The 20,685-nt window shown below is 32.2% G+C and overlaps 1 protein-coding gene across 1 annotated transcript; it reads right to left on the bottom strand.

Annotated features, from left to right (window-relative positions):
* Positions 1-5,974: 5,974 nt before the first annotated feature.
* On the bottom strand, positions 5,975-17,199 carry LOC136969668 (uncharacterized). Its single transcript, XM_067263953.1, has 9 exons — positions 15,580-17,199; positions 13,217-13,403; positions 11,026-11,289; positions 10,784-10,948; positions 10,562-10,708; positions 7,422-7,546; positions 7,009-7,347; positions 6,144-6,840; positions 5,975-5,979 (listed from the first exon to the last, which is right to left on the bottom strand). Exons 1-9 carry the CDS (start codon positions 17,197-17,199, stop codon positions 5,975-5,977), a joined length of 3,549 nt encoding a protein of 1,182 aa, XP_067120054.1.
* Between the last annotated feature and the right edge of the window lie 3,486 nt (positions 17,200-20,685).

A 20,685-nucleotide genomic window follows, 5' to 3' on the forward strand; every position in this document is an offset into this window, starting at 1 on the left:
CCGGGTGAACTCATAGATGTGTTATCTTTGTAAGGAAGCGAATCCAGGGGAAGACATAGTCATTCTCCAACATTTATTTAATGTAAGAGAAAAAAAATTTTTATTGGGGAAAATTTGTAATTTAACAAGTTTAAATAAAAATTTGCCGTTATTCTTTTGAAGGAAAAATTATTCTATCTAGTCTAAGTTCTCACACTAATAATAAATGGGATTCAATAAAAAAAAACTTTTAAAAACGATTACCTTTTAATAATAATAATAAGTTAAATTATTGTTAAATAAAAAAATATATCTTCACCAATTTCTCCTTTGAGAATATAAAATTCGTTACAAGATTTTCCCAGTAATAGCCTTTTCCCATTTTTTTCCAGTTGACTTGAAAAGTTCCCATTTTCAGGAGAAACCTCCAATCTGGCAGCGTTGTGTTTAGCATCTCTGGTTTAATTTGCTAGAAGAAAAGAAGCAGACTAGATCTTGAACGTGTTTAAATGCTTCTTTTCTTAATAAAAATGTGCAGTTGGTGAAAATGAGAACAATCATTGATCTATTGTAATTAAGATAACAGTACTAAAAACAAGGTACAGTACATGTACTATAAAACTCAAAATCAAAATAAAAAGATTGAAGTTTCATATCTTAGAATTTAGTAGATTATTTTTCTTTTTACTTTTCCTTTTGCTTCGTCAATTTATTAATATGTAGAAATAAATAAAACAAGTTAAATAATAAGTATTAAATAAAATTATTAACTAAAACTGAAGTTTACTAATAATTCATATAAGATAATTAAGTTTACAAAGTATTCGAAATATTCGAATATTCGAGAAAAGTGATATTCGCCCATTTCTAGTAAATAGCGTGATTAATGTTAATGCTGATACTGTAATTACGAATTGCCGCTGTGTCAGTATTCCTCACTAGCCGGCCATTGTAAGCCTGGCCGAATTCACAATGGGGGTGGATAAAATGTCCTCTTACTGCCGAAAAGAGAAAATGAAAGAAAGAAGAAGAAAGGTTATGAATTAGTACATTCGAAATAAAAGAGAGCAATAACGATCGCTTATTAATTATCAAAGTTTTGTTGTTTTTTTGTACAGATTTAACATTTTGTTTTCCATCCGACAGGAAAGGAGAAATTTAATGAACAGAGAATGTTCGTTTTTTCTTTTAATAACAACTTTACATTCCTTAGCTAATTTAATAACGCAAAATAAAAGGATTCTCAGCAAAGCTCATCAAATTAGCTGTAATCAGAAATCCACACTGAGCTACTCCGGTTAGCTTTTCTCATTTATTCCTCGTGTCTTCTGCGAATTAAAGTTATTTTCCTTCAAGCGAAGCCATGAATATCAATAAACATCTGTTTTCAATCAGTCTTATATAAGTGTGACTGGAAACTAGATTAACGTGACGACCAGCTAAACATTATGACATATTTTAGACATTTCAGTTTAACGCAATTATGTATAGAAATGATTGATTTATTTAAATAAGTAAAGTATTATATTTCATAAATGAAGTTCCAATTTAATTAACGATTGATATTGCTAATGTTTCAAATTTCAAATTCTGATTATTTTAATCATAATTTTAGATTAAAAATATATGTAAGTATTGTAATCACGAAAACCAATAATATAATTATAATATGCTTATTATTATGAAGTACTCCTTAGTATTAATTTTACTCCCGATTTTGTGTTAAACTATATTGTTTTTACTTAATTTAAGCAGTAGTGGTTACTTACTAGTAATTAGTACAAGTATTAGTAACTATACTACTATAACAGTAATGGTATTAATAGCAATGGCGAATTGAGGAGCGAATCTTAGAGGATAATATTTTTAATTCGTATACTCTACAAAATAAAAAGCATATAAAAATTCATCGCTTTAATAACTACTTAAAATAAACAACATAAAAATGTAACAAAACAGAAAAGTAATTATAAAAATATTTTAAAGAAATGATGAAGCTTAAGGAGAGCGATTGCTCCTATCACTTTCCTATCCTATTCTAACACATCGAACAATTATTCCGTATAAATGAATTTGGTTATCACTGAGGAAATATATATAGGCCTACAGTACTTGCGTATTCAGTAGAACTTTGTTATACCGAACGCGATGAGTAGAAATCGCGTTAATTCGAAGTCATACACGTCACCGTTAGCCCAGTATAGGGACTAACATGTTAATTCGAATTCATTAAGTCGAAATCTCTAGTCAGTATTTCTCAACCTGGGGGTCGCGGTGATATTAAAGATGGGTCGCGAAACAATAATGAAATCATTTTATGAGAAAAAATCATTTATTATAAACTTATAAACATTTTACTTACAATAAGCACACATGTAAAGAAAGGAAATTAATGTGATGGTTGCATTTGTTTTTCATTTAAAATTTTCTCCATACGTGGATCTACGTTAGAAACACACAAAAGCAAATTGTTTTCGAGTGATAAAAAACGATTCCTGTACAGTATTTAGCGCAGCGACATAAAATAATAGGAATAGTTGTATTACATTTTTTATGCTGTCGGTATTTTCTTAATGTATAAAATTAGTGCAATGTGATTATATAGCCTAATATTTAAAAATTTACATTTATAATTACAGTCAAAATTCAATTAGTAATAGTAAGGCTTACTGTTATTATTCCTTTGGGTACAGGGTCGCGAAATATTAATTTTATTTATATTTATTATTTGGGGGGTCGCGGAGCTAAGAAGGTTGAGAATCGCTGCGCTACGTTATATATCCGAATTATTTCAATTATCCGAAATAAAATTAATACTACAAAAAGGACAGCTATTAAAAATGCAATGGATATACCTTCAGATAAAATCGTACCATTTACAGTAAGGATGCACCGATTAATCGGTAAGTAATCGGCCACTTTGCCGATTAATCGGTTTTGATAATCGGCCAATTTTGCATTTTGATATTTTTGTTAGAATGTTACGTAAAATGCTAATAATAAAAAATAATAAATTTCTCTTATATATTTATTATTTATTACATGACAAACTGAATATTAAAAAAATTTTATTACAATTCAAATTATTCATTTTATCGATACATATTATAAGGTATAATATAACCAATGTTCCCTCTAATTTTTATTGTAGATGAGCAGAACATATACTTCTCTGAGCAAAAAAAATTTTGCTGAGCAGATTCTGAGCATATATATATATATATAAAATCTTATTTTTTCCTATAAAAATTAAATTAATTAATTATAAAGTAGAGATTAAAATTCATTTTAAAACATAGTTCCATACAAAATATTATTATCTTTTGTCAATGAATTAATGTATTTAATCGAAATATGCGTAGCAATAATCATGTTGCAGGCAGTGAGAAATAAGTAAACAACAATTCAAATCAGTGTACACGCTCGCCTGCGCGGCATATAAATTTTCGTGCGCAGCAACAATTTGAGCAGTGCGCGGGAAGCTTAGAGGAAACATTGAATATAACCTATTCAAAACTATCTCTTTTATTTAAAGTTTAAACTTTAAACATATAAAACAAATAAAAATTTAATATTCAAACTGTAAAACCTTTAAATTGTAATGCAAAAACGTGAGAATTTCACCTTTTTCAGGGCTTAGCCTATTTCTTGTCGGTTCATAAATGTTACATACCTCCGGTGCTGAAAATTCTTTCACTTTCAATGGAAGATGCTGAAGCACTTAAATATTTCATAGCTATTTTGCTCAAATTAGGAAAAAGTTCTTTTGAACTTCACCACAAAAATAGGTCGTTATGTCTTTGTTTAAGGGGTAAATGTAGATATGTTTCTAATTCTTGATCGAACGTTTGTTCGTTTGTTTCATTTTTTCTTTTTTTTTTTTTAAAAACATGCTATTCTTCATTCTTTACTCGTCAAATAAATCAGAAAAACTTAAGAGATTCACCTCCATCTTAATTATCTCCAGAAGTAGAACTTCAGAATTTAATTCTTATTGAGATTTTGAATTATCAATATCTTCTAAGCTATCAATTGCCCACTATTTTTATTTCCTCTACCATATCTTTTTTTTGAAATTTCATTTTGAATCTTGGATCTAATAAAGATGACAAGCATAAAGACTTGTTTTCTATATATGCTGAAAATCTTTCTTTAATTGGATTTTCTAGTTCTTCTATTGTGGTATTAATGCCACTAAAGAAACTACTGCTTTTTTGCTTTTGATAAGAATAATTTCAGAGTCTCTGTTGTGGGAATTCTTGAAGAAGTGGTTTCTCGTTCGTTGGCTTCCACAGTAATTTCTTTGAATGGTTTTAAAAGTAGAACAATTTTTTCAACGAGAGACCACTGATATGGGCTCAACGTAGGAATTTTATTATCTATAGCAGAGATGGCGAACTTTGTTGATTTCGCGTGCTATATTGTAAGCATACTTAGCTTTAAAGATGTTAATGCGTGCCAAAGTCTTAGCCTTCGAATGATGATATTTAAAGAAATTAAACGAATACGCTTTAATTCGAATAAATGTAAAAAATCTGATTGAAAAAAAGGATGGTCAAGTGATAAACAGAAAGGATGATTGAAAAAGACAGAAATCATATGATACATTACGTGCCAGATGATTTCTCCGACGTGCCACTTTGGGCACGCGTGCCATAGGTTCGCCATCCCTGATCTATAGCATAAGTGACAAGGGCTTCTTGCTGTTCCAACATGTAGTATGTAGAATTCCAGCGAGTAGGAACATCTTGAATTAATTTGTGTTTCTGCAAACCTAACTTATCTTGCAAATCTTCCAATTTGCTTACAGCTACAGCAGAATGATTAAAATGTCTGACAATATTTCTATCAACTGTGATTATAGTTTTCACATCTTGTTGAGAAAATATGCATTCGTTTAGTGTCAGCTGCAGTGTATGTATAAAGCATGATAATGCTTCTAAGTTGCAATTCCTAATTCCAGCTGCCATATTTGCTACAGAATCTCTCAGTACCGAGAATATCTTGTCACTTGTCAACTTATGCTGTTCAAGAACAATTTTTATGTGTTCACTGATTCGTGTAGATGTGTGGGAACCTTCAAACGAAACCTTCAAATTATTCGCAAAACAGCACTTTCTTGCTGAAAATCATCCTTCAACCAGTGGGCTGTTACACTTAAAAAAAGGAAAATTGTTTGTAGTTGCTGTCCAAATATCAGCTGTTAAAGAAATATATTTCGTTTCTGTTAAACACAAAAACACTTCAGCTTTTTAAACAATGTCGAAGTTTCCATCCGTCAACAATTAAGTGTTGAGATTTATTTTAGAAACTTTCCCAAAGGAAGAGATAGTTGATTTTGCGAGGATATTCGATCGTCTCTTGTTTATCTGACCCGAGGGAGACGGAAATACCAGGTGGAGAAAAATGGGTTTTTTCCACATCATAATTAACTTCAGAATTTCACACTATTAACGCAATAAATTATTGACACTAATCGGCCGATAATGCATGGCGGATTACCGATTAATCGGCCATTTTGCTTATCGGCGCATCCTTAATTAACAGTATAACAATCTGTGTTGATCACAGATATCGTTTTCAAAACAATGAGCTTTTGGTTTACACATTTGAAAAACTGAAAGAAACTGTTTGAGTGAAAAATGAAATGCATAAAATTTATAAAATTTACATTAAACGTTAGCAATACAATTTCTTTAAATTCATTTGAAGATTAAAATTTATTTAATTTCTTTTTTTATCCAGTTTCTTCTTTAGGGTTTCTGTGTCTACATGAAAGAAATCTTGAAGATATTTAATGGCTTTCCAAGATCCGACTGCCGATACAACTAAACAATTTCTTTCTCCATTTCTAACAGTTACATTCTTTAAATCCACTAGTGAACATAAAATATTCCCTAAAACTTCAGATTTTTTGTTTCTTGGGCCAGGAATTATTTTAGCCAAGATCTTAACAGGTTCTAATTCTATTAATTCATCAGGTTCATTACATTCTTTAGACTGACAGAGTACTGATGAATTACCAGTTGCAGCCAAAATATCGTAAGTATCTTTAGCGTAGGAAATGATCCAAGTTAAATTTTTGGGTAGAGAATAATTATTTTTAACAGATTTTAAAAAATCCAAGCATAAATTAACAATATTGCTCTTTTTTACATTTGAACCTGCATTATTTGCTTTTCTTAAATTATAATTGTTCTGTAAGATAAGTGGAAAATATTCTGAAAGCCAAATTTCATTTTCTGGTTTGAATTCTTTCTTTTTGCTCATCCACTGACCAATTAATCTGTAAGCTGATGTTATTACATTTGGAGAAATTGAATAGTTAGACAGATCAAGTTTATCTTCGGTAGTAAATTTTGGAAATGTACTTATTGTGGATTGTAAATGATTATCTAAAATTGTAATCATCGAAGTATGAAATGTTGTTTCTTTAACTCGTTTTGCTTTTAAATTGATCAGATATTTTCCAACTATCCATGGAAAGCTGAGATATCGAGTAGAATTGCTATTATAAGTAGTAATATACCATGCAGAAGCCTTCTTCAATACATCTTCGAATATCGTTGGATCTATCTCATCTGCATATTCTGAAATTCCAAATTCATGATGAAATTCTTTTCTAAAACGTCTCTGTAACGTTTCCACAGAGAGAACAATAAGCTTCTCAACATCGGAAGCATCATTCCTCTCGGCGTGTAGTTCGTGAAGTTTTCTAAAAGCACCAGAAATGATTTCAGTTTCTGTTTGAATTCCATATTTCTGCATCAAAATTTGAAGAAAATGATTGTAGTTTTGTCGAGAGATTTTTGCAGATTCTTCATACTTTTTCCATCCAGGATAAATTAAATCAGGGTCAATCTAAAATATCGAATTTTATTGTTAGAATTTATCATATGATTATATTAGTTCCAAGAAATATTTTAAAAAGATTTTTAGATATATTTTGATGTAATAAATCTCATATAATTTAAACAGTTAAATACTTTTGTTTCAAGCATTTAAATGTGAATAATTTAAATTAGTCACCTGTAATTTAATTATTTCCTGTTCAATAGATTTAGTTTTCCGTACATATGTTTTACAATATCTATATAATTCTCCTAGAGCACGTTCCGAACGGTAAGTGTATTTTTCTGTTCCTTTTTCCATAAAATCTGGATATTTATAAGGCTTCTCATCGCATGTTAGAGGTTCCAGATGGCCAGTCTTCACATAATCTAATGCCAGAGAGAATTTTCGAGCAATCTGTTTGCATATTGGAAAATTTATGCCACATCGATCTGAAATTGCCAAGTGAGCATTTCCAATTGTACCAATTTCATCATTTTTAATATATTCTTTCAAAATTTCGGCTGCTTTAAATACCTATGAAATAGGGAATTTTAATTGTCTAACTAATTAAATCGATTTAATTAAAAAATTTTTTTTCTATAACTTACATTGAATAAGGCATGTGATTGCTTATCTTCATCAGGAGAAGGAAAGTTTTCTGGTTCTCTGTTATGTGAAAAAAATAATTCTTTCTTCCAAATAACAGCATATTCATCTCCATCCAGATCAGAACCTGTTATAAAAGACAATATTGAAAAATATTGATCGATTATTAATTATTTATTATATAATAATATATGCTGTATAAAGCTAAGAATTAAATACTGTGAAGTCTCATTGTTTCAAATTCTAAGAGACCCCCAAAAAATTATCAAAGTGTCTAACACATAATAAATTAAGAAGCAATACTATTTGTTGATTCTTAAAATTTAAACACAGACATTGTAAAATTTTACGTTTTGAATTTCATGTAACAGGTTTATCGGTTGAAAGTATTATAAAAATATTAGAATTCTGTGTAGTGATAGTTGGTATTCCAAAAAAATTCCATTACCGATTGAAAAATAGGTAAATACACAATAACATAGTTAATACAACAAGACAGCTAGTTAATGTTTAAAGCCAGCTTTCTTATATATATATATATTTTTTAAACTCTTTCCGCCCTGTGGGCACTAAAAGGGCCTCTTTTAGAAGGCCCATTATAGGTTCGGCCAGGCCCACAATGGGGCGACCGGGTAGTGAGGGACGGGGCCCGACATATCCGGACGGACCATCCCCCGAAAAATTCCTGGGGATTATTCGAGCCGTTCGGATTCGATCCCGGGTCCCCCAGAGCGGTAGGCTGCCACCTTGACCGCTCGGCCAACCGGCCCGCGCTTTCTTATATTAATACAGTATAACAGGGATCTTAATCTGAAATCTTATTCGATTTATATGATTTTAGGAAAAACTGTCTAGCGACCCTGGAATAATTCTCACAATAAAAACGTTCGCTGTATCATATGCTGAATTCCTAATAAGGTTGCACGATATCTAAAATTTTGACATTAATGGCAAACATCGCAAACAAGACATTATTAGTAGTAAATACAGTAGCTCCCAATAACGACAAAAAAGTCAGCTATTCTTTATAAAAATCAGTTTATGTTTAAAAAATCCAGCAACGAGTTGCTTAGCTTTCCCGGCAATATTTAAAACTTCTGAGTGGTGCCATCTGTTATGATATTTTATTATTAAAAACTTTTTTATTTTTAATTATTATAAAATGATAAAAAGCTTAATTTTGATGATAAAGATGGATTTTATAAAAAAAAAAATTGTAAATCTAATAACGAGTAAAATCGTCAATAAGTCTGATCCTACTCGAGATATGAAACACGATTCCCACTTTATCGCCCTACCCCTCGATCTTTAATCACCAAAATTTAATGGCATCAATCCCCCTAATACACAAATATCCCTGCAAAATTTCGGAAATTTTCGTCAAACAGCACGGGAGTTATTAAGCATTAAACAGGGTGAACAAAATCGCACCACACACTAACATCCATACACAGAAAAAACCTAGGATTTTTTTGCATTTCGAGACGTTTCAATGTTCTCTGAGTTCAAAAATGTAAAAGTCTTGGGATTCATTTTTTGACCTATCACCACACTTTCCTTCTGTTATATCAATATATAACAGAGCCGGGAAAATAAAAATAAACAATATTTCAAACCGTAACAATGTTCGCTTCTATATATATAATCGAGACGAGATGATGATAATGATGACGATAAGCGCAGAGCCCAAACGGTTAGGGGTCGAAAGTTGAAATTTGATACACAGGGTACGTCACGAGAACGTACACTAAGAAGGGATTTTTCGAAACTCCCCCCCCCACGGGGGAGAGGGAGAGGATTAAGTCTTACCCTGAAGATCTCGGCTTCTATTATACTATTTTAGATGCGGTTTTTTGCGTTTTTGATTGTGTTTTAATAGGGTACTACACTAAGAAGGGATTTTTCAAAATTACCTCCACAGGGGAAGTGTTAACAATGGAAATGTTAACAATGAAAGTGTTAACAATGGAAATGTTGAGTAACAATGGAAGTGTTGAGTAACAATGGAAGTGTTAAGAGAAAGCGGCGTGCAAGATTTACAGGCGCAGATGCGGTTTTTTGCGTTTTTACGGGAAATCGAACATATTTTTAGACCCATCTAAAAATTCTCTAATTAGTCTGGAAATAAAGGGACCTAATTCTTGCATTCTGTGAAAACGGGTAAGATTGGCTATAATGTAATCATCTTAATCTTCGCTATCGTTACTTTTTGCCCGAGCAACGCCGGACTTATCCGCTAGTAGTTTATAAAACAGTTAATGCAGATCCTAGAATTCTGAACGCTAAAGGGGACATTTTAATATTACATAAATAGAGATAAGCTACAAATATTCAATTATTTAATATTACATTGGGAGTATTTATAATTGTAAAAACATTTGATTTTTAGACGTTTTGCAAGGGATAGTGTTTAAAACTATTACGAAAAATTGATATATCTTGATGTTATCTTAAGTTTGTGAACATTAATAAATTAATATATTTTAAAAATCGATTTGATTTCCGGCATCTGAAATCTATAGCTTGAAGTAAATATAAAAATGTGCATTATTTTCGTTTTGTCTCATAACATATTCAAAAAACATAATTTAACAACTAATTAATATATATATATTATACATGCGAAGGTCATGCAACGCTTGTATGTATAGGTTCAATTTCTTAAGATAAATGAAATTTTTTCATATAGGCCTACTGTATGTTTTATAATTGATAGATTATATATAAAAAGTATAAGCTATAATAAATAATCATACATAAAATAAGCTCGTGGATTTAACTATATATTTATAGATTAAAAATCCATACGAATTTCAAATAAAAATACAAATCTTTTATTATGAATCTCTAATTGCTCCGATTATAGATTTTGAATTTTAATAGCATGTTTTAATATACGTAACGAATATATTTAACTTAGATATCTGTTACCACGAAAATAAAAATTATTTAATAAATATGATAATCTATTATTTTTTTAGTTTTTGACTGATATGTACTGTACTTTCAGAAAAGTTATTTGAATATTTTAATCTATTCTTTTGTACTCTATTTTAGTATATAATTACATTGGATATTAGATTTTGTTATAGTAATTTATGGTAATATTAAAAATCATCATAAGCAATACGAATAATTATACCAGCCATCTCATCTGGATGAGGTCGGCTCCCTTTCTGTGGAAATACTATACAGTCTACAATGTGATGTAAAGAAGGAACATCAACAGCTTCTAATATCCGAATATCTCCAGGTTGAATACAAGGATTTTTTGTCACTAATACTTGACCTGAAATATTATACATTAATTAAAATAACAAGTAACTTACTTTTAATTATATTTCAGTTTGTAAAGATACTATACCAGTTTTAATTATGGTTTCTGTACTATTTTCTTTATCTAAAACATCTTTCGTATATTGTATGAATACTTGGCCATATTCAAGAGTGGCTGTTTCGTCTAGAACTCCAAACATAGTCCGTCCTTCATTGGGATTTATGGATAATCTAGCTTTCACCTTAATATCCTCTGAAATAATTAGTGATTGCTTACAGTATTATGAATAATATGCTAAAGAATATACATAAAATAAAGTGAATACTCACGAATCGCTTTTTCTCGAAAACATAGTAATAGTCCACGAAAGAATGGATCTCCTGTCAAACCAATTCCTACATTTACCATTTCTTTAAACCCTGTCATAGTTTTTAGAGTCAATTTAAAAGTAAGATATTCTGCAGCTTTTTCATCATCCGTTAAAATATCTGTTATCGTTGAAAGCATTTCTTCTTGTAATCTCATAAATACTTTATTAGGAACGCCTGCTTGATTCAGGATGTTAATCATTGGACGATTTAATTGAACAGGTACTAAATAAAATAAAATATAAATTTATTCAATTTAGTAAAGCAGTTGTTCGCTACTGTCATTAAATATTTTATATTAAAAATAACTATATAAGAATTTATTTAGGAATTGGAGCTATAATTTTCAAACTTTTCTAGTAATTAGCGCAATAAAAATTCACTAATCTGACACTAGATAACCCGAAATTGTCCGATCCTGCTTGCCAGTATTTTGTGAATCGAAATTTGTTTAGGGCACTCAGTGCGCTAAAGATCCAGGGCGGAAATCGAGATGGGGTGATCCGCGCAAGTTGCTATATATCGAGAGGTCGAGAGCGATGTGATCAACAAATATTAAGAGAAAAAACGAACTTCGTCAAGACCGTCGTATGGAGCAGAAACACTGGCGATCCGATCCCGACAGATGAAACAGTCGTCGCAAGGATAACTACGACTCAGATGCCTAAGGAATGTAATTTGGTAAACTATACATAGTTTACATTGTATATATCACCCGGAATATACATTCATAAGCATTAATTTGGCCCATATCTCAGGAAGTAATTGTATTAAGTTTTACGCTGTTCTGATCAGCATGAAACTTAATACAAATGAAACAACAACTGAAAAGCAAAAATTTTATTTAAATTACGTCAAACAAAAACACAAGAAAAGTATTGTGCATTGTCATAAATTTGGTTGCATAAAAAAATGATTAATATGGCTCATGGTTGTCATATGTACACGCTGCACAATGAATAATATGAAAAACCCGGTACAATAACTGGTCAAATGACAAAATTTTTAAAATGTGCTTTTTACAGTTTTTGTATCTTTTGATCTTGAAGTGACCATAAATCGCTTAATGCAATTACAGTCATAATACAGAGGAAATGTGCTAATGTTGCTAGAGAAAGATAATTCTTGTATTTTTCTTTAAAGTCTTGTATAAGAAGAGCAATGTTTGTTGCTAGGACATGCAAGACAACATCGTATAATTTTCAGTTTTATAAAAATCTGAAGATTGTAAATGTGAAATGAGTCAAAGTTAATAAAACACTTTTTAGCTGGTTTAAAATGCATTATATAATGCAAATTTTATTATTCCTATGCAACAGTATAAAGTTTTAAATACAGGGTGATCTAACTAAAGTTTACATTTCAAAAAGATATAACTTGGAAACAAATCAGCAGAATGACTGTAATTTAAAGAAGATTTCTGTAGTGATGGAATTTTATTTGAAAAAAAGCTAGTTACAAAAAAGTCCACTAGGGCGGTAAATGGCGCTGCAACACCATAGTGAATAACTCAAAATGTCTGAAAACATACTATACATACGGCATGCTGTGTTGTTACGCAACAGCATGCTCGATATGCTGGCCGCCAAAACTGAGTGCATTTAACGTGAGATTTGGCAATTTCAGCTGTTACCGATAATGGAAGCCAGTATATCGATCAAGTGGTTGCATGATCACACAGTGTCTCAGAATTTACGATACCGTGTGTATCGCAAGTTTTGACACATTTTGAGTTATTCGTTAGGTATACTAGCACCACTTACTGCCCTACAGGACATTTTTGTGACTAACTTTGTTTTGAAATAAAATTCCATCACCACAGAAGTCTTCGTGTAAAATATAGTCATTCTACTGATTAATTCCCGGGTTACATCTCTGAAATGTAACCTTTAATTATGAACACTCTGGATTTATTTTCAAAATAGATAAAAACTAAAAATTTTAAAAACATTTGATATTTTTGAGATTTCAGATTTTTCTAGAAACTTGCCCACTGACACTTTCGAATGCAGTGTCATTTTTCTGTGAGAAGTCTGATTCTACTCAAACATTTCATCTCAGTAGACTGGTTAGTAAGGCTTTATCATAACATAGCATTATCATACAGATATTCAGTTAACATTGTTTGTCCAAATTTATTTTAATCACTTACCAGCTTGGCTTTTCTTTATTATTTCAAGCTGATTAGATGGACTGTCAAATTTTTTCATACTTTTTCTAAACACAATCTTCAAACCTACGTCTCCCAACGTCGGATCCGTAACCAGCATTCCTTTATAACCTGCATATCTGATTTGAAAAGCAGACGGAACTTTTTTCAATTCCAACTTCTCACTAACCTACAAAAATATGATAAATGAAATTTTAAATGTATTACTTTATAACATTTGAATATGCAATAATATACTATATATAGTCTTTCAAAAGCAACTGGTGTTTTGAAACATCTATAATTTTCTTATATATATAAAGAAATAATTGTCAAAACGCTTCTTGACAAATGTAACGATTATTCGGTTATTACTTTGTCAAGAAGCAACTGACAATCATATTTCCGCAATAATATATACAGTCGAGTCCGCTCAAGAGGGATTTTTGAATTGAAATTTGTATTTCAATTCAAAAATCAAAAAAATCAAGACTTTCGATGCAAACCGGAAGTCGTGTTATTTCAATTCAAAAATTTTCCCCTGAAAGGTGTTAGATAGATTACCGGAACGACTCTATTGTAAAAGGAAAAGTATAATGTACAGAGGCAAGTCGCTACTAATTTGAGGTGGAGAGCATATATTTTAAATTAAATTAATTAAAAATATGATTAAAGATTGCAGCTCGGCATTGTGACGATGTCACAATAAATAATTACTATTACATTTTTGTATGAATAACGAGAAAAGGTAGAGCCGAAGTGTTTTAACTAATATCTCGAACTGACGACTTGTAGTTTCCTGGCTGTTTTTCCTTCTTTGGTGACATATTAACACAAATTTGGCTAACGCTGGTACACGACAATACCAGAAACTCGTGTTTCGCTTGGAAAACGGCGGGTTGAAGTCACGTCACAAAAAGACAAGGTTAACAAAATTGTGGTTGGTTAAAACGTAATAGCTATCGATAGCATGGAACTCAGACGCATCTCAACCCATTAACCGTAGCGAAACCTACTTAACGTGGAGCAGAGTGTGGCCGTCGGCCATATTTTTTGTATATTTTTGTACTTTTTATTTATTAGTTTTAAGTCTTTCCTGTTTATTTGTCTAAAATCTTTTCTAGAACATTCTTTCTTAATCCTTCTCCCGTGGGGGTAAGACTACCAATTCCAAGAAAATGCCAAAACAAAGGAGGGAAAAACCCTGACGCAAAACGGCCGGAGAAAAGATCCATTCCGAGGGTGAGACCCGGAAGGAGCGCCACGAGGAAGGCAGTGCTCGAGAGTGAAAAAAAAAAAGGAATATCTAGACCAGTGAAGGATAGGAAGGTCTACGAGGAGAGAAAAAAAATCAAGAAAAAAATATTGAGATAAAAAAAGAAGAAAAGAATCAGAGAAGGTATCTTACCCCCCCCCCAGATTCATCGAGTCGAAAAATCCCGGGTACTTTCTAGTCTTTCTATCTATCTTTTATCAATTCCCCTTTTCTTTTATTGCTTTAGTTGTAAGTTTAGTTTTTAAGTTAGAATAATTTTGATCGTCCCGCGCTCATTTTGTCACGTGCTTGGAAGTCTCCCTTTTGTTGTTTTGTTCTAAAAAATGTTCAACGCCTAAGTCTTGACCAGGATAAGGTCATAAAGTTGGGATCGTGTAAAGAAAAGAACCAGTTCATTGTGAATAAATTTAATACTTTGTACAAAGATTTGTTAACAAAGTTTTTTTATCGTACTACCCTGCTCGCGGGATCCAGTACGTCACACAACGAACATTACAAGAGAATAGTGATTTGTCTAAGGTTTGTTAACTGTCTTTCGCTAAAAAGACTTATCGAATGTCCCGTGTATCGCTTTCGTTGAGTTATCGGAAGAGCTCAGAATAAGTCCCCAGACTCCCTAGGACTGTCGAACCATGGGTCATTAGTATCAGGTTGTTCCCCTCAAGAGAAGCAAGCTTATGTTTTTACTGTCTTGATACTACTAACTGTCATGAAAATGTTTATTAATAACAGTGTTAACAAAAACTTTTTAAAACTATTTAGAAAAATCCATAAAAAGACATGTTAATTAACATGGTCGAGTGGATAAAACCACACAATCCTTGAAAAATTTATAATACATGAACAGCTGACAGCTTTATTTTACTTTTTGAATATTAAAGTGAAGTTCAGAATTCTGAGACAACAGATATTTTTACAGAAGTGTAGAAGTCGAGATACTAATTTTTATTTTCGCAAATGAACCAAAAATTTATATGAAGACCTAATAGCATTTTTGAATTATAGTCATATTAAATAAACTTAAAACTGTTCAAAATAGATACAGATTTAGATATATTATTTATAATTATAATTATAATTATATACTCACGTTTTCTGCTAATTGTCTAGACATTTTGCCAACGCCATCTGAAAAGCAATAAGGTTTCCCTGTAACAGGATTGTTTCCGCCTTCAATATCGTCCTCTGTGATGACGTAACGGTCTTCTAAGGGAATCTTGACTGTGTCTTCTGTGTGAGAAAAACATTGTCCCAAACGAGCCATGTACTTGGAAATGCTCTTGGTTATCGAGAAATCTCCCATCCATGCTCGAATAGTATCTGTATTATTTCCTTTATCGTCTTCTGCATACATCCATATACCGTGATCTCTTATTTGAGAATTTGACCACGCCAAAAATTTGTAATGTCTTGCGCCTATTCTTATTCCCGCAGTCACTGGAATCGTAACTGCAAAATCTAATAGTGCATCTTCGCTATATTTTGCTGGTCCACTCAACTTTTTATCATCATCATCTCGAAAAGATACTCGGAGTACATAATCTGCGTTAAAATTTCTCAGAATTCTGTTACTGAACTGAAATTTAGGAGGATAAAACAAAGTTTTTGTTGGAGTCAAAACTACTCGTCGAACTGGTTTGGTATTGGGAGGCATCGTATATTCATTATCGTTTACATAAACCTGATCTCTATTACAATACCAATGATACATTAATCTGATAGCATTTGGATAATGGCAGAGTATACCACGCTCTTGCAAATCTAATACATACTCCAGAGCTTTTGCCAAACAAATTGAATTCTCTTCGCATTGTTGTTCCAGTTGATCGATGAAAGTTTTCCAACTTTCCCTGGTTTGTTCTAGTAAGACAAAACTTCTAGTAAGTATAGCAAATAAATTATACGTGCAATCAAAATTGCTCAGTTCAAAACTGGGCACACGCAAAAGTTTTCTAGTAATTAATTGTATGGAACCGTAGTGGATAGGCATTGCATTATTACATGAATGAAATCTACTAACTATTTCTTTCGCAAATTCTACATCTCGAATACGTAACGCCAAAACTGTTGATTTACCATGAACTTCTTTGTCCACAGAATAAAAAGTTAAAACTCTTTTTCCTTTAGAATGAGCAACAGGAGGATATTTGATATCTAAGAAAAGTGAAACAGAGTATCTTTTTATATTTAAAATAATTCTCCGTATAGAACTATATTTTATTGCCAATAAAGTATTGTTCTTATCCAAAATGTTTACGCGGTATTTTATCTCCAATATCCGCATGTCATGATAGAAATTTGCTGAAAGCAGTCCTTTTACATATCTGTGAATTACATACTGTGTTTGAGAGATGAGAGTTCCATAATAAAAATTACTTAAATCGACATTTTCGTGATAAGCTACTTTAGTTTGATGAAAATATTCAGGTGTCACGAACGTTAACCAACAATTTGTATTTACTGCACACCAATATGTTGTCAGCATATCAATTTCAGCAAACAGATCAGTAAATAAACGATCGCTAACGCATTCCACCTGGATAATACGCTCGTCAAATGTAGGTTTATCATCTTGTGTATCTGTCCTTTCCATTTCAATCCACTCCAGCACAGAGAATCCCCATTCCTGAAGACGATTCTTTAATGTCTGTCTAGAGATGAAGGTAGTCGAATAACCTGATAATCTCGTAATTAGAAATTTCAGTCTCATATCTGAAATATTAATAATAACAATATACAAAATATGTCTAAAACATATTGAAATAAACAGGCTATTTTAAGAAATGTTGTTATATTCAAATTATTAAAGCAATGAAATAATTTAAATGAAGCAATAAATACTTGAGATAGTTAATTCACAACTTATTATTAGATATAATTATATCACATTATTTAATTACTAAGTAAACAATAATACAATCTAATAATTTGATAATTAACTATCATATAATTATTAACTATATTCATTTATTACTACTTTTTTCCTCTGTATCTCGTAATATCAATGCGAGATAAGACGGGGGCCACTGGGGGCGATTCCTAATGACTACTTAATCGGCACGGGTTGTTGTAACCCGATCTCGATGTCGTCGGATGGCTAAAAGTTTAACGGAAACGCGCAAATTGTACGATGGCGGCTTCCGGTCAGGAACTGACACCAGTTAGGATAATTATACGCGTCCTAACTCGCGATTTGTAACACTAGCGAGATTGCGGCTGACGTTTTCAATGCGAAAACGTGTACGTCGGACGTTCAGCGCCGCCTTCCTGTAAGTCTAGAAGTTTGACAATGGCGTTTGGAACATCCATCATGATTCCACTAACGTTCCAAACGCCATTGTCAAACTTCTAGGCTTTTTTTTCTTTTTATTTAACTCTTTCCGCCCTGTGGGCACTAAGAGAGCCTCGTTTTGCAAGCCATTATGGGTTCGGCCAGGCCCACAATGGGGCGACCGGGTGGTGAGGGACGGGACCCGACATATCCGGACGGACTATCCCCCGAAAAATTCCTGGGGATTTTTTGACCCGTCGGGATTCGAACCCGGGTCTCCAGAGCGGTAGGCTGCCACCTTGACCACTCGACCATCTGGCCTAACTTCTAGGCTTACAGGAAAGCGACACTGAACGTCCGACGTACACGTTTTCGCGTTGAAAACTTCGACCGCAACCTCGCTACTATTTACGAGTAGGAGGGCTCGTTAAACAATCGAGTAGCGAGGGAAGTAGATAAAGGTCCATTTACACAGAACAGTGACGTGCAGTGAATTTTTGCCTGTGGAAAATCGTTGACCTAGTTTTAAATCACCCTGTCCAGATTCGTCCGTCACATTTCTGTGCAGTGGCAGTGGTGTGACTGTACCGTGAAAGTATATTTGACGGGAACGATATTTTCACTGACCGTAAATTTTGTTTTCCAATGGATGACGAACCTTTAAATGAAATCGTGCATCAACACCCTATTACATTTGATTTATCTCATTCGAAATACATGGACATTGGGTACAAAATGAATAGTTCTCTGTTTTGTTTAATAAAATATGAAATGCACGTTGGGACATTCGAAAATATTCAAAAAATATAGATTCGTCATCTCAATTTTTTATAAAGAGTATAAAATCCCCATTCTGTTGATATTTTTTGTTCATGCTTGATGTACGCTTTCTTGATTGCATTTCTTATTCTTCTTCATCCAAAGATATAGCTATCATAGCCAATTCATCCTCAGAAAAGTCCATGACCACTCACCGACAGCACGGTCACGTCACTGTTGTGTATAAATACTCATCACTGTGCCCTGCTCGACGTCACTGTCACTAAACGCAGAGCCCGCTCTAGGGGCGAGCAACCCGGACATTTGTTCAGGGCGCCAAAGTTTAGGGGCGCCATTTTGACTGTAAGTGTGAGAAAAATATTGATGTGTTAAATACTCAATTAATAGAAAATTTCACGTATTGATTTTTTCGTTCTCTAAAAATTTACAGCGTGTATCGTATTTATATTGTTTATGTCTAAAAGCTAAAAATATTTACACTATTATTGAAAAATTAACGCAGAATTTGTAAAGGACGATGCTTGAACTTGTTTGAACATGCATATACTTCTCTGAACAGAATAGCAGTAGCACGCGAGCAGAGCGCCGCTTCAGCTTGTGTTTGAACGTGCATAGACTCGCTTATACTTACCTCTAATTATAAAAGAACGGTTTTATTACACAATAGCATTATTCTTGCTATTACGTCGATAGTGATAACAAGTGGAAGTTCATAAAATTTACTTACCTTTAAAAATTATGAAATCGCACTTAAGTACATACATCTATAATTAAGCTGTTGTTTAGTTCGATAGATACTAGTTTATCGTACATCGATTATCAAATCGAAACAATGAAAGCGTTTTTAAATAAAATAAATATTTAATTTATCCATAAAAGCTGTTTATTAAATCAATAAAATACTGTATAAAATTTGTATGTATTCTATAGGTATAATTATTTATATTTTTGTTTTATGAAAATAATTATTTGAATCAATAATATAAGACATCGATTAAGTTCATTGCTTCGATAAAACGCGTTTTATAATAATATATTTGAATAATTAAACTGAATAAAATTTCAAAATTAAGAATTATAAAATTGTTTTTAATGACTATCTATGGTTTCCTGAAATATTTGTTATTATAAAATACATATATAAAAACACAAGATTTTCTTTACGTTCACAGGGTACGAAAAATATTATGTGTAAACCATAAATATTTTTTATGTCCATTGACAGAATATAATTTTGAATCTTTATTATTTTAAAATATTATTTTATAGTTTACATTGTTTAATTTGAGTTATGTGCGTGCCTATTCCAAAATGTCTAACGGTCAAAGAAAACTGTCTGGTTACCAGTACAAAAAAAGAAGGCTGGAAAAGGAAGCCGAAAGGCAAAAACAAGCTGGCGCGTTAAAAAATTATATCCAGAGTTGTACCAAAACAAATGACGACTCTGAGAATCCAACATCAAGTCCGGTTATAAAAGAAAATACAAAATCGTCAGAGGATGATGATGATAAACAAATGGACCAAGTTTCTAAATCAATTGGAACTGACGACACTCTGACTATCATCACCAGATGAAAGCATTGAAAAAATTGACACCAACAGAAATCCCACAGAAATCGTTCTACAAACTTTGTGTATAGATCCAGCATTGTGGACAAGAATTTTAGAAGACACCAAAAGAAGTGTTTTAGTAAGACAAAGTCCACCTAAACTATTGCTTAATTACAAATTTCCTTCCGATGACACTGGTCGACATCTTAGCGTAAATTATTATACACGAATTTTAAGCAATGAAGAGCAAGTTTTACGAGACAGGCTAGTACTGGCTAGTACTGTCTTTCACAAAACTGCGTTTACTGCTTCTGTTGCAAAATTTTCGGCTGTATAGTTAGTTCTCTTTCAAAGGAGGGTTTTAAAAGTTGGAAGCACCTCGGCGAAACTTTAAAAGAGCATGAAATTTCCCAAAATCATATTCAGGCCCAAAAATCATGGCTAGAAATGAACCTAAGGTTAAAGTGTTGTAAAACTATAGATGCGGCCTCTCAAAGAATTATTAATGCCGAAACAAATCATTGGAACGAGGCAGCGGCATAGCTAGCATGGGTGGCACCAGGTGTGGATATCGCGATGTCACCCCAAGTCACA

This window comes from Centruroides vittatus, unplaced genomic scaffold (genome assembly GCF_030686945.1).
Source record: "Centruroides vittatus isolate TY-2023 unplaced genomic scaffold, ASM3068694v2 contig_18, whole genome shotgun sequence".
NCBI classification, from domain to species: Eukaryota; Metazoa; Arthropoda; class Arachnida; order Scorpiones; family Buthidae; genus Centruroides; species Centruroides vittatus.

Excerpts from the sequence above, each read along its gene's own strand:
- LOC136969668 (XM_067263953.1), bottom strand. The coding sequence starts at position 17,199 with ATGAGACTGAAATTTCTAATTACGAGATTATCAGGTTATTCGACTACC. Across the intron at positions 13,404-15,579 it reads CTAGACAATTAGCAGAAAAC|GTTAGTGAGAAGTTGGAATT; the intron begins GTGAGTATATAA and ends ATATTTTTGTAG. Across the intron at positions 7,348-7,421 it reads AATCACATGCCTTATTCAAT|GTATTTAAAGCAGCCGAAAT; the intron begins GTAAGTTATAGA and ends CCTATTTCATAG.